Genomic DNA, 23,428 nt, shown 5'->3' with positions numbered 1-23,428 from the left:
CAGGAGAAGCCACTGATGTCTCGCTCTTACAACTAAAGATGATCAGGGGATGTCTGAATGCTTAGAATTCCACCAGTATTAATATTTCATTTATTGTTTTGGGGTTTGCCTGCACGTATACAGCACAGGGACCAAAGAAACACCTTAAAGTATAATAGACAATGATGTGGTTTGCTCTGCTGTTTAACCGCTTTACTTGAAATGAAACTGAGCTCTTTTAGCTTCTGTTACTCATCTGTATTTATAGTATTCTCTCCTCATTGTATTTCGTTTCTGTTGATATTGAATATTTTTGCTATATTTGGGTGTGGGTTTAAGCCATCATGGCTTCTACAACACCCTCAAAACTGAACTTAACTTGACCTGTTTAAAGGTATTAATACAGTTGTATATTGGAAGTTTAGGCTGAACAAAAGGATGTGTATTACCATGTACAGTGAATATAAGAATGGCTGAGGGACTATGTATTATTGTTTAAACGGCTGACAATGGTTCAGTTATGTGTTTCCCTTGGTGATTGCCAACCGTGCTTGTCACATTATGCTCAAGTTGTTGTAATAACGGTAAGACAATCTGCCACATGCAACCGGATCCCAATTGAATGGCGAGAAATGAATGAAACATGTGACAAGGTGTGATTAGTTATCCGCCCAATCAGTGTTTGTTGACAGATGGGTCCTTTGTCGAGGTAATTTGTTCAACAGAATAACCAGGTAGATAATTACCTGTTTGCTTCTGTGGCTGTTAGGGGCCCATTGTTTTGTTAAAAACATCCTAACAGGGAATATTCATTGTTCAGTACAGGGGGAAACCAGAGGGGGTCATTGTATGTTGCTGTCCTGAGGCCACATGATTTCCTTTACTTGACGTTCCTTCCCTGCATTTGCATATGCATATTAAATCTCTGTCAATCCTGCGGCAATGAAATTCCAGCAAACACCAGGCTCCACCTTTAAAAGTGGAATTAAATATCATCCAGTTTTAGCAGGCCTCACTTCCCCCCCCCCTCCAAACCACAGCTGCGTCTATAGGTTCAACTGCATCAGATTAGACCACCATTCACCCGGGATGCAAATAAACAGGATAGGGTTTTAAGAGGCTGCAGCGGAAAGGGGTGTGACTAGGGTGTTGTATTTCACGTCAAACCACCTGGAGAGGAGACACTTAAGGCGCGCTGGTGCACGGTGCCAGCGGCAGTAGAGACTCCACTCACGAACAGACGGGCCACATCACTTGAATGACTTCACCTGAATAACTGTATAGGAAGGAAGACTGTGCTCCCTCAGGCAATGGAGAGCAGACTCAGACCGCTCGGCCTCGCAGCGAATCCACCATGTGGCTTGCAGGTGCCCCCTTCCCTCCTGCGCCCTCCGCATCTCTTCCTCCGGGCTTGTAACCCCATGCTGGAGAGGGGATACCCGCGCACCCCAAAGTGCGCGAGATGCAGGAACCACGGCGTGGTGTCCGCGCTCAAGGGCCACAAGCGCTTCTGCCGCTGGAGAGATTGCGTGTGCGCAAAGTGCACGCTCATAGCGGAGCGGCAGCGGGTGATGGCCGCGCAGGTGGCGCTGAGGAGGCAGCAGGCCCAGGAGGAGGGCGAGGCCCGGGAGATGAGGGTTCTGTACTCCGGGCCAGGGATCGGAGGGGAAGCGGGGACCCCTCAGGGGTCACATGTGGGCCCGGGGGTGCCTGCAACAACCAGCAACACTCCAACAGCTCCCAGTTTTGATGTGTATGGAAGAGAGAACCATAAGGATGGTAAGTTGAAATAAAAAGTGTCTATTGTGAGTTCCGTCATGTTGTATTATCACAGTTTGGATGCAAATTCCCAATTATGTGTTACTACCTTTTGTTTATATGCACATCACAAATTAAGCGATTCTGATTTTGGAAGGTTTCGCTTTGTGCGCATTTTACGCACAGTTTGGATGCAACCATGCATGCAAACATGACTTTAAACTAAATGTTTCTCTTTCATGTGAATTTCAGATGACAAACTGAGCAAGTTCAACTTTTACAACGGATTCATGGGTCGACCCCTCTTTGCGCCCCACTCCACACAGCTGAACTCCCCAAGTGCCAAGAAGGAGTTGTCTCCAGGCAAAGACACCAGCACGACCGCTTCATGCGTAGAGGAGAGTTCGAGTCCATCCCCGGTGTTCGATCAGCGCCCAGAACACACGGAGAGCCCGCCGAGGTCGATCTCCTCCTCGGACCCCGAGTCAGGGAGCGAGACGGACAAACCCCGGGACATATACCCGAGCCTGGAGCGCGACCCCACCGACATAATGGCTAAGATTTTCCCGCATCAGAAGCGGGACACGCTGGAGTCTATTGTGAGAACGTGTAAAGGTGACATTGTCAAATCCATCGAGCTGATGTTGACCTCCAAAGAGAACAAGATCGACTCAGACAGCTCGTCTGTGTCTAACCACCCAAACGCGCTCAGGCCCTCTGTGGGACTGCCCGGAGCGCTCGGTGCGCTGGGGAACAAATCCGCCTTCTCCCCGCTCCACATAGCACCACCGGCCGCCGGGGGAGAGAGCATGTACGGCCTCAGCCCTCGCCTCGGCCTCAGCCCTTTACGGCTGGCCTACTCCTCTGCAGGTTTCATGTCCCCGTACATGTCATCCGGACTGATGCCTATGTTTCCACTGCGTCCGCCCATGGACTCGTATTCTTTCCCAGGCATGATCCGTGACCTTTCCTACCTGCAGAGCAAAGAGGCTCTGTGCAACACGGGCCAGTACGCACGACTGAACAGCGACAAATGACACTAATAACTAAAGATTAACACAGATGAAAATGGTTATATTTTTTTAGTTTATGATATTGTAATGTGTCTTTCTGATTTACATCTTTTTACAAGAGCTTCGACCTAAAGAAAACTATGCATCCTGAAAATTCAGTTATTATTTTGTAAATGTTGTAAAAATGGTTTATTGTTAATAAATTGTTACAAAAATAAAAAGGTGCACTTGTTTTAATCTATCTTTCGATCTATCCATCTATCTATGGAAAATGCATTCATAGCCAAAAGTGTAAGTGGTGGTATTTAACTACTTTGTCACTGTACTTATAAAGTCAATAAAGTACTTTTACTTTCATTACTTTAACTATATTAAAATGCAAGTATTTACTTAATTTAACTCAAGTAGAAAAGTTTACGTGGTACTTTTAAAGTTAAAGTAGCTTTATTGTCAATTTCTTACATGTTCAGAACATACAAGGAATGGATACAACGTTTCCCACTCTCCCACAGTGAGACATATAAAGTGCACGGGCACAACAGACTTGACTTTTTATTTATTTTGACTTAAGTCGGAGAGCGTGGCCTAGGGGATAGCGCGGGTGTTCTGCAACAAGAAGGTTGCCGATTCGAATCCCACTCTTTCCCATCTGCATGCCTAAGTGTCCTTGGCAAGATACTGAACCCCTAAAATGGCCTCTCATAAATGCTGAGTGTTCTAAAAATGTAAGTTGCTTTGGACAAAAGCGTCAGCTAAATGACATGTAATGTAATGAAATGAATGAGTAATTCCTCCATTACTAGTATAAGCACATGCTTTTCTCCTTCAAGCACATATTCACACAAGGGGGGGAGTCATAATACTCTTTGTAAACACAAAATAAATCTTAATGTGCACGATCAAAGCTGAGGTACAGTGGGAGCAATTGGCCCTTTAAGTTTTGGGAAGAAGGGTAAAGATTGATGCACACAAATCAGGCATCAAACCCTTTCTTCACCCATTTTCAGGTTTAGTACAGCCTGTTTAAAACAAAGTGACATGATCCGATGAAGTAAATGAGGATTTATCGTTGCTTCACAGTATTTGTTTCAGTTGGTGAAGTAATATGAGGTTGAATTTCAGAACTGAAGTGTCACAATGCAGCAAATGAGCAGAATGTTACAGAGTGAGTAAAGGTCAAAGAGCTGAAATGTTGCTTTACTGTGAAATAAACTGAACGTTGAAACGACATGTCCCTGGTGATGACTGGTTGTAAGGGAAACTTTCTATCAAAATAAATCTTGTTGGTTTTTAAAGCAAAGAACAGTTTGGTGCCAAAACACATACAGCTACATCCAGACCCGTTCAAGTAGTCATGGGACAATTCTGCTTTCTGTCCCCGGACTGACAACCAAACACGGAGGAGCAGCGCTTGCTTGTTATGCTCCACAAAATAGTTTCACATTTCTAAACACGGCTTTACCCTCTATGTGACTCTTTTCTATTTTCCTTTTAAATCCTTTTTTTGGTATCCTTTATTAGTCCCACGATGGGTAAATTGCAGCAGCAGCAAGAGTCAACATATAGGCATCAGTAAGTAATGAATAACATACAATAATTAAGTGTAAGGAATATACAAAATATAGGGAAATATGAATGGAATAATAACTAATGTATACAGTGTAAGAACAAGAACCATGTGCAGTATGGGAATATTGCACAGTTAAGAGAGTTAAATCAAGATTTGGTGACAGTGTGACTGAATAAAATCATTTCACAGATAAGACAATAAATAAATATATGTATTCTGCATCACAAATCTTTAAAACATAGTTTTAAAATCTTTAAATTGTGAACAAGTTCTGTTTCCTTTTTCTTATTCGCCTCAGAAGTGGTTCTCACTCGTGATTGGTCGCAGTGGGACCTCGCCAGCAACCAACCGAACGTCCCACTGACATCACATGACCGCATGTTTCAGGAAGTCGTGGACACGACCAGATTTAAATGTCGTTTGCGGACGCGCCGTGAGTTTTAAACACGTCTTGAGCGGGTTTTGAGTCGAGGACGGAGGGAAGCCGTTCGCAGTTCGTGTCCCCGGACATGCGTCTCCACGTTGTGGTCGCTGCCATGCTGTGGTGTGGCTTCGCCGAGTCGCGGAAGATAAGAGGGATTTCTTCGTCCTGTGAGTCCCCCGTCCTCTGTGTTAGCTTCAAGCTAACGAGCTCCTCTCCTCAAATGTTTGGAGTAGATGCTGCAGCGTCCTCTCACACGAGCAGCTGCTGAGTGACAGCACAGACACCACGACGCACAAGCCCACGAAGTGACTGTCAATGAATAATAAATACGAATTAGTAATAAAAGTTATGCAAAGGATAGAAAGTTTGTTCAGTACTTTCATCAAGCTAGCTCCAGGTGTCCTCCCAGACCCCCACCCTGCACCCCTGAGCCTTTCATAAATGATACAAACATCACATTTGTTTGGTTGTGCTGCCGCAGTGTGTAATATTTATCTCATTGTGTGACAGACAAACGCTTCTACAGAGAGAGGAAGTCGTTTTTGTGCATCGACGGATCCAACATCATCCCCTTCGAGCAGGTGAACGATGATTACTGCGACTGTGTAGATGGCTCTGATGAACCAGGTAATAACACAGACCCATGGGGCCAGCAAGTGTCTGTGTATCACTGTTTAAAAATATGTTAATAAAAACAAAAGTTGTGTGTGTTGTGTTTGATTCCCAACTACATTTTTAAGCCTTTTAATACTAACCTACCTAAGAAATAAAGCCAGAATCAAAACTTCTCTTTCTCTTTTCTGACCTAGAAAAGCCTCTTCATGAATTTTTCTTCTCACATCTATAGGCTACAGCCAAATGACTGTTTCGGCTATATGCACATTACTGTGTTTTAGTTTATTAATGGCCTTTTCCAAAGTTCTCAGTGTTCACGGCTTTAGTGTGGACGCCACACTTATAGAGTGGCCTTAGACTACTGTGATGCACTGTTTTTTATGGATCTCAGTGTCTATGCTGCTGCTTACATTTCATCCAACATCGAGCATTGGGGCCCAATTGTCTCCATTCATTGGTATGATTTTAAGGTTCACTTGAAAACTTTTAAAGTTCAGGCCCCCAGCTGTATAACAGACCCACTAGCTCCAAGCAATAATCGAAGATCTTCCAACCAGCACTTGCTGGTATAGTTTCAGTCAAGGCTGGTAAGTGTGATAGAGCTCTTGCCATCAGGACCCAGAGGCTCTAGATCTTCTTTCCTGTGGAGAGTGGACTTTAGCTGTTTCAGAAACGCTTATTTCTAAGAATTTTCTAAAGCACTATACCTTGTTAAGATAAGTGCAATATAAATAAAGTTTCATTATTATTATTATCCTTATTCGACTTGATTTGATATTGCAAGATTATTCTTTTTTGTATATATATATATTGTATTTTTTCAAATATTTTTACAACTGATTTTCAATGTATGGAAAAACTTACATAGTAGACATGCACGTTTTCTTAGTACTATACCTTGCACTTCATTTAATTTTTTTATATTGCTAAACACATGTTCCAGCTGAAATTCTATCTATTTTAAAAGAGCTGATGATTTGTCCATTAAATACTTTTTTTTTGCATAAGATGGTTTGTAAGTAAGTTACGTTTATTAATAAAGCACTCTCACATACAAGAGTCACAAAGTGCTGAACAGGGAAATAAAGATGGTATCATAGTTGGTACAAAACAGAAAACGCACAGGAAAACAAAGCCCAGTAAAGAGCATTTTGTTTGTATCATATGCCCCTTTAGAATCATTGATCACAGGTATTAATGGGCGATGCAGCCAGGTCAATTGAGAGTGTAAAAGATGATAAACAATCCCTGGATCACTAAATTCACTAAACCACACAAAAAAAAATCACAAAACAGAGGCCTTTTTAAAGAATAACTCATTTACATTACATTGTAAAGAAGATTAGAATTCGGTCGTAGTTGCAGCTAAGGGTAGCTCACTCGCAGTTAGACTCTTGCAGTGTTGGAAAAACTGTAGCTCCTGTGAATGTATGATAAAAAGTTTTTTTTTATACCATGCAATGCTGACCTCAGCTTCTGGTCCCATGTAGGAACGTCAGCTTGTCCTCGTGGCCGATTCTACTGCACCAATCTGGGTTTCCGCCCACACTACATCCCATCATCAAGAGTCAATGATGGCATCTGTGGTAAGAACGTTTATAATGGTTTGTAGCAGATGAAATGATTATATGACGCACATGCTGCAGGCAATGACGGCTCATCGTCTCTTTCACTCACTGGCAACACCTGTTCCATCTCAGCCACAATTTCCCCCTGTCTCCATTCAAGCAGCCTAAAACATTGATTATTAGGAGTTAATTTCGAAGAGACTGAAGTAAAAGATGTAAACTCATAGAAAAGTAATGGCTGTAACATGATCACTGTTGCCTTTTGTAGTATTTTTATTCTTATACTTCTTTTAAACTGAAATTAGCAGGTATGTGTAGGTAATTTTAAAGTGAATCTGCTAAAAAGGTGATTGACTCCTTTCCCACTACCAGTTTAGGAGTTTCTGTTTTTTTCTCAACATCACAAACAAACCGAAATGACTGTTGCAATGCAACTTTGCATGTTCACCATACTGTCACGTATCCATGACTGCCGATAAAAACTTTTGCTACCACGGAGTCATTTAACCCCGGGAGTGAATGCCGATTCTATCCATTCCATTCAGGAAGTTCCTGGGTTTTAATGTTTTGTTTTGACTAGTTGAAAAAGGGGCTTTACTAACCCTTTTGCCCAGCTTCTAAAGTTGTCTATTTGCAAAGAGAAAGGAGTAGCCTGCAGATTCACAATAATTGTAGCTCATTTCCATCCCTCGGCTTTCCTTGAAAAACATCCTGTTCTATTCCTCAAGGCTTTTTGCTCTTTTAAAATCTGCCACAATCTGAGCCTAATCAGGTAGTTATTCAGCCCCTCTTCTCCTCCACTTTTGTTCTCCAGTCGCTCTCCACTTCGAATAAAATCAATACATTATTTTGTCGACACAGCCTCTCTCTGTCACCAGCTTTCTGAGCAGCGATGAGGAGTGAAAGAACATGAAGGGGAATGTTCCACAAAGCCCTCTTCTTTCCTTCCCTCCCTCTTTTATTCAACTCCCACTTGTCTTCTCATACCTTCCCTGCCCTGAATGGAGCCACTTAATGGCTAACGTGTCGTCGCGTTTCCCCGTCAACTGGTTTGTTGAGAGGTTTTTTCGCCGACCTCCTTTTCTGGGCTGTAAATGCTCTTGTTTCCCGCGGTCACCGACGGGGTTTTGGGTAATTGAGAAGTTTCACACTGTGCCCACTCTCTTGGGTTAAAACATTTGAGATGAAGCCAGATCTGAGCACTTACAAAATACCATGCAGCTGATCTTATAAATGACTGATCTCAAGAGACCCTCTCTGAAGCGGAGAGCGAGAGAGATATCTTGCAGAAACCAAGATCAAATCTCTGGCTTTGAGGATGAAAAGTGACTGGATATATCATCATTATCTGCACTGAAGAGAAAACAGATGTGTCAGTTTTATTAGTGAAAGGCAATTAGGGCGACTCAGGAACATAAGCCCTTTAATGACTGTGGATGGCTCTTGGAGCCGATACAAACATTTAACACAAATTCCACCACATGTTCTTGTTTTGTGCAATCATGTGATCTTTTTAGGGCTGTAACTATATTTCAGATCAATTAAAGGAATTGTTTCATGTTTCAAGGGATAGCAAATTTCTATATTGCTGAGGGTTGAATGAGAAACACGTGTCCCATGTGTAGCTTAGCACAAATACTGGAAACAAGGGGAAACTGCTAGCCTCTCTCTTGCGTTTTTTTTGTGAGGATTGACAACATGTAACATGTTGATTTGTGGAGGATTTTAAAGGGCAGACATGTTTCCAGACTTTGTGTTAAGCTTACATGCACTCGGCTTCAATAGCTTCATATTTACTGTACAAACATGAGAGTGGTAAAAAGAAAAACTTAAAAACCAAGTGAGCAGTGATATGCCTCAAAAATACCGGAAAATAATAGATGAGCAACTAAAGATTAATCAACTAATCATTAATTATTCTTAGTTGTGTTTTATAGTGTATTGCTAAGCTTTTAAATCATGTGTTGTTTTTAACTTTATTTGCCAAATCATGCACAGATCATATGTAGAGCCACAGACCCGTCTCCCAATGGGTTCGCTCCATCGGCAACACCCGTCACCATGTTGACATTTCCACCCTTGCGGATAGTAACGCGCCCATCCTCGTACCGGGCCTTCATTTTCATCTCGACTACACATCTGTCATATTTTGTGAAGTTAACAAGTGTGTAGTTTTGTAGTTTGTATCTTGCACAGCTGTGATGCTAATGCAGGGATACAAATATGTGCCCACACACACACACAAACACATGCCAAGGTACTCAAAACCCGAAGGTCCTGTGGTAGCTCATACCACTAGGTGTCGCCAGGGCCACGTTTTGCCATGATGACACACCCACATATATACACAGACACACACAAGGTGAAAACACCAACCATGCTGTCGCTGCTGGTAATAAAGACACATCGCTAAGTTCTCCTTGTCGATGTGTTGAATTCTCTTCTATTGTCTTGTATGTGCGTTGAATCTGTTTCTCCTCTGTCTCTCACCAGATTGCTGCGACGCCTCTGATGAATACAACAGCCACGCTCGCTGCCAGAACACTTGCTGGTCAGTTGAAAACTAAGAATCAATACTTGTAAGATAACATGTGCACATTTTCACAATAGAGGTCCATGCATGGCTGTATGAATAAACCGTCATCCAATCCATTCACTGGAGGGATATGTAAAAGTCCCTCAAAGAGAAATTTCAGATTTTCCTTTTTCCAATTTAACTATCAACATAAGGCCGTTTATCACAGCATCAGCGTGATAGACTCTTTGCTTGCTGTAACCCATGTTTTATTCAGTGTGCCACCAGGGGGCATAGTGTCACTGTGATTTAAAAAACTTGATGTGGTTCTGACAGTCTCTTGTAATGTCGAGTAAATGCATCACAGTATTGTTTTGAAGAGTTCATCCGTGATAAAGACTTTATCCCCCCGCCATAAATCGTTCTCTCAATAACTCAGTCCAGAGGATCTGGGGGTGTATTTCATGCAGAAAATTTAGTTTGAGGATTTAAATCATATACTTCACAGATCGTTGGCTGTGAATAAAAGTACTTACAAGAACTCAAGACTCCTGCCAGTTCGTATTCATCATCTTCTCGTCACATCGAACATTGACCATACTGGGATACTGAAATGTAGCCAGCTGTGTAAATGTAACTTCTAATACAGTAACCCACATCTTTTGTTGACAGTCCTCCCATTATTTAATTTGAAGCCGTTTGCCTCACAACCACATATAAAAGCAGAGCATTTCTCATTATGTTTACACAAGGGCCGCACTCTTATTGTGTTTGCCAGAGTATAAAAACAATTTAGCTCAGCCACAGAGCATCAGCCCCCGTCTTATTTACTCTTCTATTTTCCCATTTGGATTCCTGCCGTATTGCAGGCCCTTAAAAATTGGATCGCGCCATCTCAATGGTCATAGCAGGGGTGGCCGACGTTTTTCTCAGTAATGATGGGGCTGTGCCTCCTCTCTCGCTCGCTCTCCTCCAGGAATCTGGGACAGAGAGAGAGAGCGTACGTGGAGGGCCAGATGAGGACCTTGGACGAGGGTCTGCTACTCAAGCAGCAGCTGATTGAGGAGGGAGTGCTGCTCTGGAGGGAGAAGCAGGTACACTGTATTCTACTTAAGTAACTACTACCATCCAGCATGCAGTAGCAGTAGCAGTAGCAGTAGCAGTAGTAGTAGTAGTAGTAGTAGTAGTAGTAATAAAAGTATTAGTAACAGGAAAGTCATCAGGGTTTTCCACCAAAAACTTTAATCATGTTCCTACCAGTAACAGTGTAGTCTAAAGCACCATATATATGGATGTCTTTATCAACTTATCTTTTCATCATGATAAAAGTGGTAACCTTTAATTAATGGGAAAGTTGGAGTTGCCCGAAAAGAGAGGTTTATTAGTAAAATACTCAAAATGACTATAAAAGTACTAATATGCAATTTTGAAAAATAATGATAGTAAACTTCATATAGCCTAAAAGTCAGGGACAGGTGCTTTACATAAAACAGTAAAACTTCTGTTGTCTGTAAGCAAGATTACACAAAAACTGCTGAATGGATTTCCATGATTTTTTTTAATTTTCTTTAACATTGCGAGATAGGACATTTTCAATATTACAGCTATATACCCAAGTTAAGATACGATACATTTATTTGTCCCAAACACATGCACAGACATGCACAGGCACACTCATGCAATTGCAGGGAAATTCAACCTCTGCTTTTAACCCATCTGGTGCAGGAAACGCAGAGCAGTGAGCAGCCATGTACAGCACCCGGGGAGCAGATGTTGGGGGAGTAAGGTGCCTTGCTCAGGGGCACTAGACAGGGTAGGGAAAATCCTCTTGGATTTTTGGACAGATCAATCATCCCCATGGTGGTGCTGCGTAAGGGTCAGAGGATCAAAAAAGTAATTTTGACACGTCTGTAAAAACGTTCTCAGAGAACTAGAAAGACAAAAAATGCTCTCTGTAATGTTTTGGTTACACGTACCTGTGGCCTGTGTGAAAATGCTGAGCTGTAGTCGGAGCCCATTAGAGGGAAGTTGTTAAACCTTTGTGCTGTGAACTGTGGCACAAAGATCCACACAGTGTGTTGCCCTGAAATACAATTGTAAGTCTAGTATGTGCTTTTCAGTGTCTGTCATTACCAGTGTCTTGGCTGTGAGTCTATTATTGTGGTTTGCAAACAAATTATGGAAGACTGGCCCTATTGTTTTCAGAAAAATGCTTCTGCCTCGTGGCTGTTTTGTGTAGATATTGTTTCAATAGATTCAATTAACTTTTCACCTTGGCTACGTGCGCGTTGCCAGTCAGTATCTGCCGCGTTATTACTTGGCCTGCAAGCTAACACACTTGATTGATAGGGACGTTGAGGTTAATTTGCTTTTATATGCGCCGCGCTCTGAGTATTCCTGGTCTAAATGAGCAGCTTGTGCTCTATGATATTGTTGTGACCAAACATGTTTATGGCACCTGCTGCTACAGGCATCTGCTCTAGAGTTTTTCAGCACCACCCTTAGCCTGCTTTGCCGTTAGTGTTTTGCCCTGTCGACGTGATAAGTTTAGTGGTTTTTCCACGCTCTTAACAACTGTAAAAAAAACCAGCATTTTCCAGCCATTATCGCTTTGTTTTAGTTGATCAATTTATACCATTTAGAAGTGAGCGTCCTCCCATCTTAGCATGAGACGTATGTATCTTATGAATGATTTAAGGTCCTATCCAATCTAGTTGTACTGTCGTCTATAATCTAGAATCGTCATCACATCCGTCTCTCTACATCAACTTTGATTTTATATTCTTAAGGATGGCAGGGGACTTCACTTTATTTACAAACACTTGCGAGAAGTAAATGTTTGCAAAGTGAGCGATTTTGGATCGATGTGCTCCTTCAAGAAGAGTAGAAACTACTTCACAGTTTTTTCCTCTGCTCTGCATTTGCACATTCGCTTCAACAAGCACAAGGCCAAATGAGAAACCGGAGCCCTGGAGTTCGGAGCAAATTAAATTGGTAAATTTGGCAGCCAAGGGTCTCTTTAGATGTTTGTAAGTTGTATTTACTGGTTCACTGGTCTCATTACTTAATGCATTATTGTGCTTTAGGAAATACAAGTTGCCTTCCCGGCCGCTGATGGATGGTCAGAGCTGGCTCCCAAACTGCAATTTGCAAGCTAATTTACCTTTTTTGTCGAACAATTTAGTAATTGAAATCGGAAATTGATCAGACCAGACTATAGTCCAATTTAAAATATTTAGCTGGGATTGAAAAGGACTCATTTGTAGCTGGAACATATTACAGACTCCTCTCAATCCTTGTGTTGCATGTTTATGCACTTTAGAAATGATTTTATTTCAATTCTTTGAAGCAATTCACAGAAATGTTACTGTCAGAAAAGAAAGGGTCAAAAGTATTTAAAACATGGATGATACAGTTAAAAAGATCCCCATTTATTTGACAACAGAGATTTTGACTTTTTCAAGCACACACACTAATACGCACACACACACACACACACACACACACAGACACACAGACACACACACATACACACACACACACACACACACGTGTCTCTGATTTACCAGCTGATGGTCTCTGAGTGTGTACCCTGCACTCTTCTCTTTTTTCCTCCTCCATGTTCTTTTCTTTGGCGGCTGATTGACAGATCGAGGCTGAAGTGTCACCCGGCCCTCCGAGCCCCGCTGCACATTGTGATCCTCTTCCTCTCGCTGTGCCTCTGTTGATATGGCAGGGTTACCTCAGGGGCCTCGTCTCGAAAACCTTACACAATGACTGGAAAGTGAACTCTTCCCACGGTTCAGGGGTTAAAGAAGGAATCTGCTGTTAAAGGAGCCGCACACTGGAAAACTTTTTAATCAAACTGAAGTCAGAATGAGAGTAGCATGTCAGCACTGCATGCTCTGGAACCGGCAGAAATGGGAATGTTGCTCTTAATTGAAAACAAATTGGTATTCAATACAATCCTCTTTGTGGGGGTTTGTGATTATCTTTCTCTTGATTGGCTCACTCAAAGGTGGATGAAAGGATCCTGTGATGCAATTGGTCTTCAAATGCAGACTGTGAAGGATGCGGCCCCTGAATGGAGACACAGCTAATGTGTAGCAGTTCTTCATTAAAATGTCTCTCAATGACTGGATTGATGTTTTATATTTGTTAAATAACATTATGCAAAATGTGTCAAACAATGTTCAATGTAAAACCCAGATAAATCCCAAATTTATTCAGTCCCAAAAATGAGTACATACAAATCGTTTAAAACAAAAACACATTCCCTTTAAAATACAGATTATTCTTGAGAAGCATTTGTGTTTAAAAGTGTTTTTGTCTCTATGAACCTCAGCTATTTCAATGTATTTTTTGGAAAATGTGTACACAAACATGTGCATACACTGTGTGCATTATTATCTGTTGCCTTGTAAATGACTTTAACACACTTTTATATGTTAAGGTTTCTATTCCCAGGTAAATGTGTTTTTGTGGACTTAAAATGGAGCACATAAATCACTGCAGCAAACTGAAGGTGGCAAAGCAAAACAGCGTGCCCTAGAAAGGTAGTCATCCCTGTCCGAACCCGGCAGAATCCATCACTGCATTATGAGAGTCTCTGAGGAGAGATTGGGAGGCACAAACAAGTAGCCACGGCGCTTTCATATTAATTGGTCCATTACAGAGAGTGATGATAGGTTATGCTTGGCTGTCAAAAGCTGTCATTTCTGGTGTGACAACAACAGCTCCTGGCGCAAGTGATTTAAAAAGTGCATTGTGCAGACCCCGGGTGCTGTCGTTCAGGTTTTTGTGAATACATGTGCGTGTTCTGGTCTGAAGATAGATTTACATAAAGTTAGATGTGCAAAGAAAACTTTTTTAGAATAGGAGTCGATTATCTGAGTCGACAATTGCTTCTTTTTTTCAGAATATGTCATAATTCTACCGATTATTTGTCTCATAACAGTAAATCTCTCTCTTGTATTAGGAGGTAGAAAGCTTAATGTGGCTGGAACTGAATATTGTGACAACTAACTTGCATTGTCATTGTTTAGTTTGTGTGTGCTGTTTTGTATATTATATTTTTCACCTCTTTATCTTTATTAAATCTTATTTAAATGGATATTTTCATAGAAACCCTTCTCGGGACGGGACAGTCTACATTCTTAAGAAAACAATAACAATCATGACATGACTTCAAGTGACCCAGACTGTTATCTGCTTCCTCCTATTAGGCTTCATACTGAGAGGATTCTGTTGTACTTTAGCTGTTTAGTTTGACCAACAATCGTCTCTGATTACTGATCCTTGTTGTAATAAAGTCATGTTGCTCCTTGAGTAAATCATTTTATACCCCATTGTGATCACAAATTAGAAATTTTCATCAAAGACTTCTGCAGTATGCTGATATGAATTTTTTGTCACTTCTAGGTTAAAAACATGTGCAAATAATATGTGGTAATGTTGTTAAGGTTGGGAATGTTTCATCTTTCAAAAAGCTCAATTCGAACATGGGTGTTATCCCCTTCTTTGTCACAGTGGGACTCGATGGTATGATGTTCAAGCTCTCTTTCACATTTTGATAGGTATAGAATTATACAGATGGCGACTCTGTTCAGAACATTTGAAACTCCACGGAAATTGAAGAACATGAGTCATAATGCATCAGAGCAGTGTTGGCATGGTTGTGGAGAGGGGGGCTCACTTATACATCTTCTGTGGCATTGGCCCACAAGTAAGAACATTTTGTTGATGTTATTAAAAACAAGTTGTTTACTAGATTAAGTATAGAGATTACACCAATTCAGCTGTACGTTTTTGAAGTAATACAATTACCATTATAGACTTCTAGACTTTGACTCTGCTGTAGCTGTAATGCTGATGATTACAGATGCTTTTTGTCTGTCCTCAGGCTCAGCTCAGGGAGCTCCAGCAGGTAGCAGAGGACCTACAGATCAAACTAGAGGAACACCGGAGGAGGAAACACGAGGCCGACCGATTCAAAGAGCAAACGTTAAAGGCGCTGGGAGCAGGCGACAGCGGTAAGTGTCATGCCGCCTTTAACCTGCCATGATTTGTTTTGAGTCAATTCCAAGCACTTCTCCCAATCTGCAGAATTACTTCAGTTTGCAGACATTAGGTCGTTGCCACTGAGCTGCCATGGGGCAGCTTCCATTTCATTGCAGCGCAGCCATACGTTTGAACAAAAGTAAATTGACTGCGGAACCTCAGGCCAGATGCCCAGGATGGCAAATGTTAGACCTTGAGAAACAGCTGGAAGGTTAAACACAGACGCCTGCGCCATTGAAATAAATGGGCGAGGGAAGGAGTGCTGAGCAGCAGCATATTACAGTCCCACAGCTCTGCTTTTTACGTTCCTCCAACCATCAGAAAGAAGTTGCTTATGACTCACAGGAAAATTCCCTTATCGCTCCGAGCACAAGCTGGCTCTGCATTTAAGTGGCGCTCAGACTGGCGCGTGTGAATGTGCGGAGAGTAGTGGGGCTGGATGGGGAAATGGACTCAATCATTTTCTGCACTGAGGTCTTTAAGGATTTAGAATCATTACATGTGTGTTGTGTGAGGAGGGGGGCTGGAAACCCGTTGAGTCAAATGAGCTAAAAGTTTTTAGAGTTTTGATTGCTATTCCTGTTCGTAATGAATCTATGAAGGACAGAATGGGAAAGTGAAGAATCAGTATTTTTTACAAGTGTAGTTTCTTTAGTTTCCTAAACTGACAGTTTTGCGTTTCAATATATCAGCTGCACATTTATTCAGAGTGATGTCAGTCATCTGCTTTTTAATACGTTTGCTATTGGGTTTCGCACATCCATCTCTGTTGTCATGAAATGTTGGGAATTATCTTGTGTCAAACTGTCCCTCAAGTAAAAGTTTTGATTGCAATAAAGGTCATTTAACTGTGGTGGTTCCTCTGAGCGTGCATCCATCACACATCCCGCTGTGCGAGCTGACCTTTGTTAGACGTCAGTGGCCCCCCGCGCCTGTCAACCCTTTTCCTTCCATTACTGCTCATCTTCAGGGCTCAACAACCATCAATTTTCATTTCCGTGGTCACGTCGGCGTGTCTTTGTCCATGTTGGCGATCCATCCAGGCTTTTAGTCCACACTTTTAATGACAGTTTGCATGTGTGTGTGAGGCTGCTCCAGTTGGATATACGTTTCAGAGGCTACTTATCCAACTTTTTTGTTCCCTGCCTGAAGCCTATGACATTACATTTTAATTAATATTAGAATTTTTGTAAATGAGCACCATTCACCTGCCAGGTCTATAACTCCAAAGCTCCACGATGGGACTTGCTGTTTTTATTTGAGGGAGGAAGCTGACAATAATTTAATGCACACTTTGATTTCATTCCTCGAGTTAAAAAAAAAGATCAGAGATTATGGAGGTGAAATAATCAAGGAAGCATTTTCCCAACTTCTATATTTGAGCCTGAGCTTATTGACCTATAAGCAGTTGAGAATTAATACCCTTTTTAATTGCTATTTGCTGGTAAGGTGAAAGGCAGCAGTTTTGGATTGCTTACAGCACTTCATGAAGTTATGGAGTTTCTTATGCTGCTTCTAGACATGCACTGAACTCCGTATATTTTCCTTACATTTTCTGGAGCCACCATATGTGGGAACGCAAATGTCAGAGTTAGCTGCTCCGGACGTTTTTCCTGCAACCCCCCCCAAGTAGAATGTGTTGGACAATATACTGCTGTGTTCTTCTTATGTGAAAGGCAAAATTCTGGAAAATGTCTGACCCCACAGACGTTTTAGCAAGTTAATGTGTGAATATATCTATATATATTCAAACCAACCTATTCCTTGCATTATTAGATAAATGGATTCCATGTTGTCTTAACTCTTCAGAATCATGTGACCTGTTAACTCAGCGTCAGACTCGAGGATCAACAATAAAGAAACCCTTGCTTTCCTGAGACCATTTTCACCCCTCACTAATATAGGTGCGTGTTGTATACAGTACACATCTCCCATCCTATAAACCCTATGAGGCTATGAGGTGATGAAGCTATAAAGGTTTCTTTAAAGGGGATTCAACCTACACAAGGCCCATGAGGACGAATGTAGAGTTGCTTCAATTAAATACAGGAACATCACAATAAAGAAACAAGTTTTCTTTTTTCACGACCGTTATGTCTGCTGCTTCGTGACCTGTCAATAGTGTGTGTCATAATAGGAATGAAAGGCAAGAAGAACAAGCCGCTGAGCCGGCAAAGTAGAACTCAACAGTCGTTGCCTTTACTGCGGCTGTCGCTCAAACGTGTCTCCAGAGCTTCACGCACACTTATTGAGAAGTCTTAAAGTGCCAGGTTACTTGTGCACACAAAGACGATTAGTTTATGTTGCAGTGTGTCTGCCACAGTAAAGAATGTTGTAGGAAAATTGAGCTGTACCCTGTCCTTCTGTTAGCCGTGTGGTGGACTTCATTCATTTACATTTTGCCAAGCATGCTGGGAAATCTGGAGCATCATGTGTGTCTGTTTTCTTTTATAAACATCCCCTCCTAATGCCGTCCTTGATAAGCTTTGGGTTCACATAAAGGTTTGTTCCTTTTCTAACGATGTTTACTCGATATGATCCCTTCATCTGCACCGTATGTTACGTATGGCACCCACTTTAATGGTACGCCCCAATATGCAAACCTGCATCGTCTCCGAGTTCATCCACAGTTTGAGGGGATTTCCGCAAGTTCACCGCTAATCCGGCGGTTGACCTGATTTCTCCAGCGGACCGTCTTTGCAAACCACTACTCGTGTTTTTCCAAAGGTGCATGAGTGCAGTTATAGGCAGCCCACTGCACGAGTTAATGCTGCAGCTGTCAGACCAGCTTAGTTTGTCATCAAGGATAAAGCTGCATAAATAGTTTTTCATGTTTCCTAGTCCTTGTAAATGTACATTTTTGTCAGCGTGGCATTTGTCAAATCTTTTCACAATACATTTTTGTCAAATATGGAAATAATTCATGGTTCTGCATTTCAAGAGTTAAGTTAGTACATTTCAGCTTTAATTCCATCCAGTTTGGATATGACTATCACACAAGATAATTCACATTTGATTAAAATTCTTTGCTGACTTTATGTATTATAACTTCTGATGACTAAAATACTCATTTTGTGGATAGCTCTGATATGACAAAAGCATTAGCCAGTGACTATTTAAGTACAGATGTGAACATTTCTGTTAATATATACATTTATTTCTATAAATATATAAATACACCTTTTATTTTGGAAAAACAACAAGCTATTTTTCAGTTATTAAATGGATGATTGAACAACTGATATATGAACAATCACTGATGCTGTTGATTTTGCCTTGATGTTTTATAATGATATTTTCCAAGGATACAACAATAAAAAAAATTGTGGGTGTTTTTTGTTATTAACGCTCCATAAAACCACTAAAAACACCCACCTTGTCCTCGGCGAATAGTTTTATTACTATATAGTTAATTCATGAATAAGAAAACCATAATAATTTAGTCTGGGGGTGTGTGGTAACTGTAATCCTCAGAGAATAACAGAGGCTTCTGTTACCCTGTAATGGTTAAACCCCAGTGAGATGATTTTAGTTTTGATAATGTTATAGAGTTAGTTATTTGGCTGTCAGAAGGGCTGCAGAAGTATTTCTCAATAAAAGTAGGAGCTACAAAAACACAAAACATGTTGACGCCGACATCTGCCGCCTGTCTTTATTACTTTGGTAACAAAATCGAAACACAAGTCTTCACATTTACATTCTTTGGTATGACTAAAGAGTTTTGTTCCTTGATTCTTCCAGCAATGTGGTCAGATCTCAATGTGCATGTTTTGTAGCTGGATGGGGTGAACTTACTGTGTCTTTGCTAAGTGTCTTCAGATGTCTTGAGCAGTTATAAAGTTGAGTCTTTATTTCAATATTTTCATCTGGGTCGATGGCACAATGGATTATAAAGGCAATAGAATGAAATGTTAAAGTCACACAGTCCCACAGGGTGTCTATAGGGCCAGCTACTGTATATAGGGCAAAACTATAATTAAAAGCACAACAGTAATTTCAGTATTTCATCATTGAGGACATATTTTGCACAAGGCTGTATAGATATCAAATACACATATAATATGCAGTGAAGAAACACAATATTTTAGGATTGCGGTCGAAATTACCCTGCAGGATTATCTGGATCCATGAAATTCATGTTGCTGCAGCCTTAATATATTTCTCTCAATAAAGCGTGATGCTGATGGTCATTGACTCTCAATCCTTGTTTTTCTCACTGCACATTCATTCTGTCATATCAGCTGTAGGTTGTTACAAAATTCACAAGTAGGGACCTTGAGTCGAGAGCTGAGAATAAGGCATTTGGCTCATTCCCCCGTTATCACAACCCTGATGAATATATTCAAATTAGTAAGTCATTGATCAAATGCACCATTTAGGTTCAAATAAACCTTATTTGCATCATCCATCTTTTTTGTTCTTCACAGTGTCTCCTCGTCTTCGCGAAGTAAAAATTGAATGCAACACCTGCAGCTCACAATCCATTTCCATTTCCAGGCATTTATTTCTTTCCCCCCCTCACAGAAGTAATTTCCTGCCAGGAAATATTGCTCGTAGTGTATGAAAGCAAGCAGAATGTGTGTTTTGTTAGCCTTGGAGTGCAGAGCCCACAATAACAAAGAAAGTTTCTTTTTTTATGTGGATAACATGGTCTGCAGCCCAAGCAAAGATCTGCAGTCTCCTGTTGATATGTTCCATTTTCTCTGTTCTCTTTGTGCCTGTCTTTATTTTATGAGTGTGCTGCGCTATCGCCAGGGCAACATGGGCGGATGAGCGATGGTGTCCATTAGTAAACATAGCCCCCTGTATGTGGCATCGGCCTAAAGAGCCAATGTCTTGAACCTCCTTTCTCTCTCTCCTCTTCTCCTCCACACTCCCACTCTCTCCTCTCTTGTTTTCCTCCCCACTCCTCTTACCTCTCATTCCCCCTCCACCACCACTCCATATTTTCTTCCTCTGCCCTCCTCTCCGCCCTTCTCCTTGCATCCTCCTTATGGTTGTTTTTCATAGCCACAGCTCTGCAGCGGAGGGAGGGATGAGAACCATTTCTCTTCCTCCGCCATGTGCTGAGTTTTTTTGCGAGACGGGCGACTAGAGGATGGGTTGAGAATGTCAAGCATTCGATTGGGAATAGACCGCGGTTCAAACAAAAGAATAGGCCACTAATATGACAGATGTTGTGTGTATTGCAGGAGGATATTAGCAAACCTTTTTTTTTCCTCTCGGTCGAGTCACCAACAACCGAGAGGAGTAGGACTTCTCTGTAGATATTGGCTGCTTTCAGAAATTTCAAGGGTGAATCTTTTTAAACCTAAATAAACGAAATAAATATTGATTTAAAGTTCATTTGGACTGATTTCACAAACGGGGGGTTATATATTTTTTCTGTTTCTTCTTTACACCAGTGCAGCTCACACTCTGGCTTTCTACTGTACACTGGGGGGGAAAGAAATGCTTAATTCACAATTAGCTTTTTCTGTAATTAGAAGGGTGAGGTAATTGCGGCGGATGTGCAATTAGCATTATGTAAAGTGCTTTTCCCCAGACTTTGAGGCCAATCAGTTTGCCCCTTTACATTCACCGTTCTCCTGATGATGTGGGAGATGCCTGGCGTCGAACATAAGAGAACTTCCTCTTCCCTCCCACTCGAATGAATGCAATTCACAAAAAGAATCAGCTGGGGTCACATGTGTGCTGAAAAATTAAGGGGGGGGTGGGGGTTGAGGAAGTTTGTGCATCTAATTTTTTTCATCTGCCTGCGAATATGAATGGAGAAGAGGGAAATCGCTGTCATAGCAGCCGTTACAGCACAAAGCCTCCTGATTGCATTCTGGACCCTGACATGCTTCTTTTTTTTTTTTCCAACAGGGAAACCAAATGTTCTTGCACAGCGTGACTGACTCATTGCCTGATTGCCCAAGAACCCCCCCACCCCCCACCCCCGCTCCCCCATGTTTAAAATCCAACTCCAGCTCTGTTCTCCTCTCATACCCCAGCCTCTGAGTTTGCATTCAGACGGATTGGTGTTTTTTTTTAAGGAAACATATTACCTCTTTGTCATCAGAGTTCATGCTATTAATCTCTTATGCATTAAGTTATTTGCATTAACCCACATGTTCTTTTGTCTTTAGGTCTCAAAAATCTGAACGGCACAGTAACCAGCATGTTCCAGTTACTGGACACCAATAAAGATGGCAGGTAAATAACACGCTGATCATTATATTTACCAGTTTTCAGATCAACGTTTTGCCCTGTGCTTATGAATTTTTCCCCTAAATTTGTTCTCAAAATGTTGATGGAAAAAATCGAGTTTTAAATAAAAACCGTAACTGGCAAAGTTTTGAGATGATGAGGATCTGCTGCTTTGTTTTGGGGCCACCACTGTTATTTTAATCCTGAAACATTTCTTCCCTCAGGAACTCGCTCTTGCCAGGCTGTAAATGCTTCTGTCACAGGATTTAGATCACGATGAAATCCAATACTGAAGAAATTCTTAAAGCGCCCTTTGGGTGTTCACCTCCTTATGTGCAGTTTGAAACAGTGGGCATAACGACTGAGAAAAGAGTATCAAGGTCATGGGTTTAAAATGTAGCTTCATATTTCAGCGGTACCTCTTTTCCTCGACAAATGATCTCCCCAACATTGGTATTCAATTCATTCGACAACTGAGAAGCCTCAATTAACCACTGAAGGCTGAAGTCAGGCACATTTTTTGTTCAAATGTCGCCACTATGGCTGAAATTGTTATCTCGAATCCTATTTGAGGATCAAATCAAATGTGATGAAATACAAGCGAACACAAAAACTAAGCTTGTAGGATCTGAGTGTCTAAACCAAGGCCACATCCTCAGTTTCTAACACTGAGATATTTGGTAGAACTGTTGGCCTTGTTTTATTTTGAAAACTCTGGCCTTGTGATTTAGTATGAATGAACAAAAACACTTATTCCAGTAACAGTTCCTCCTCCTCATCGTTCCAAGTAAATCAATCCCCCCCCTCTATCTTTTTACCTTTGCTGTTGCATGGTTGTAGTATTTTCTGTAACCAAGCAACCAACTGCAGAGTCGTCAATTTGCTTCCTGTTCACACCAGCACGCACATGATATACGATTTTCCGGTGCATTAGTATGGACGGGGATTATAAATGATGTGGAGCTAAAACACTTGAGGACAGAGATTATTTTTTTCCAGTACTGATGAAGCTTTAAATGTATGTAAATGTTTTGAATAACTTTTAATTTACCTCCTCCACTTATTATTTAAAAGATGCAAATCCTAAAAAAAATCACACTTCCTATAGTATCTAGTTTTTACAGACAACACTGTACACGAAAGCTCTGTGTAACACCCTAAGGAATCACTGTGCTGTCTGTCAGTGTGGATAAGTGGAGTTTCAGGGAATATTACTGTGTCAGGTGGGGCCACAGAGTCACAGACGTCATGTTCACTGACTTTCAAAGTCAAAAAAATACAGCTAATGCAGCAAAGTGGAACAAAAACACAACGAAAACACAACAGAGGGAGGACAGTAAGATAAAGAAGATCCTCACTGCTGGGTTAAAATCACCTTTTTGCTTTCACATCTCTTCTCTCTGTTCCTGCAATGATATAAAGCGAGTACCTGATTCACATCAGTATGCACTACGTCCGTTAGTTCCACCTTCTGAGTTTAGTGTGCATGTTTCATTCCGTGAAACTCCTACACCTTTTTGTTCTTCAGCAAAATTAAAACAGTCACTGCCAAATTTGCTTTGTTTAATCTTCACATCCCAGTGGACCCACTTGTGGCCCCCCTGCCCAAACGCCCAGCTTCCCCTCTGCCACCCCCAGCTGAATAACTTGCTGTTGCGAGCATTGTTTAACCACTGCTACCTTTTCTTTTAAAAAGAGAAAGGCATCTGTTCTGCTTTTCCAGCAAAGGTGTGT

At 41.3% G+C, this 23,428-nt stretch overlaps 2 protein-coding genes across 2 annotated transcripts in view; both read left to right on the top strand.

Moving 5' to 3' along the window:
• The first annotated feature begins 1,090 nt into the window (after positions 1 to 1,090).
• LOC133949557 (doublesex- and mab-3-related transcription factor A1-like) lies at positions 1,091 to 2,952 on the top strand. The gene is made up of 2 exons (XM_062383468.1): positions 1,091 to 1,758; positions 1,990 to 2,952. The coding sequence occupies exons 1-2, from the start codon at positions 1,290 to 1,292 to the stop codon at positions 2,772 to 2,774; spliced, it is 1,254 nt and encodes a 417-aa protein (XP_062239452.1). The 5' UTR covers positions 1,091 to 1,289; the 3' UTR covers positions 2,775 to 2,952.
• A 1,736-nt stretch (positions 2,953 to 4,688) lies between these two features.
• The window catches only part of LOC133949828 (glucosidase 2 subunit beta-like), a 107,315-nt gene continuing 88,575 nt past the window's right edge, over positions 4,689 to 23,428 (top strand). The window contains exons 1-7 of the mRNA XM_062383839.1: positions 4,689 to 4,911; positions 5,255 to 5,371; positions 6,850 to 6,945; positions 9,421 to 9,478; positions 10,419 to 10,536; positions 15,345 to 15,474; positions 21,634 to 21,700. Coding sequence (XP_062239823.1) covers positions 4,830 to 4,911; positions 5,255 to 5,371; positions 6,850 to 6,945; positions 9,421 to 9,478; positions 10,419 to 10,536; positions 15,345 to 15,474; positions 21,634 to 21,700 — 668 coding nt within the window. The 5' untranslated portion in view covers positions 4,689 to 4,829. The remainder of the gene's footprint in view (positions 4,912 to 5,254; positions 5,372 to 6,849; positions 6,946 to 9,420; positions 9,479 to 10,418; positions 10,537 to 15,344; positions 15,475 to 21,633; positions 21,701 to 23,428) is intronic.

This window comes from Platichthys flesus, chromosome 24 (assembly GCF_949316205.1).
Source record: "Platichthys flesus chromosome 24, fPlaFle2.1, whole genome shotgun sequence".
NCBI lineage: Eukaryota > Metazoa > Chordata > Actinopteri > Pleuronectiformes > Pleuronectidae > Platichthys > Platichthys flesus.
Note: the sequence above shows the minus strand (reverse complement) of the source record. Positions and strands in the feature narration are given on the sequence as shown.

Excerpts from the sequence above, each read along its gene's own strand:
- LOC133949557 (XM_062383468.1), top strand. The coding sequence starts at position 1,290 with ATGGAGAGCAGACTCAGACCGCTCGGCCTCGCAGCGAATCCACCATGT. Across the intron at positions 1,759-1,989 it reads AAGAGAGAACCATAAGGATG|ATGACAAACTGAGCAAGTTC; the intron begins GTAAGTTGAAAT and ends TGTGAATTTCAG.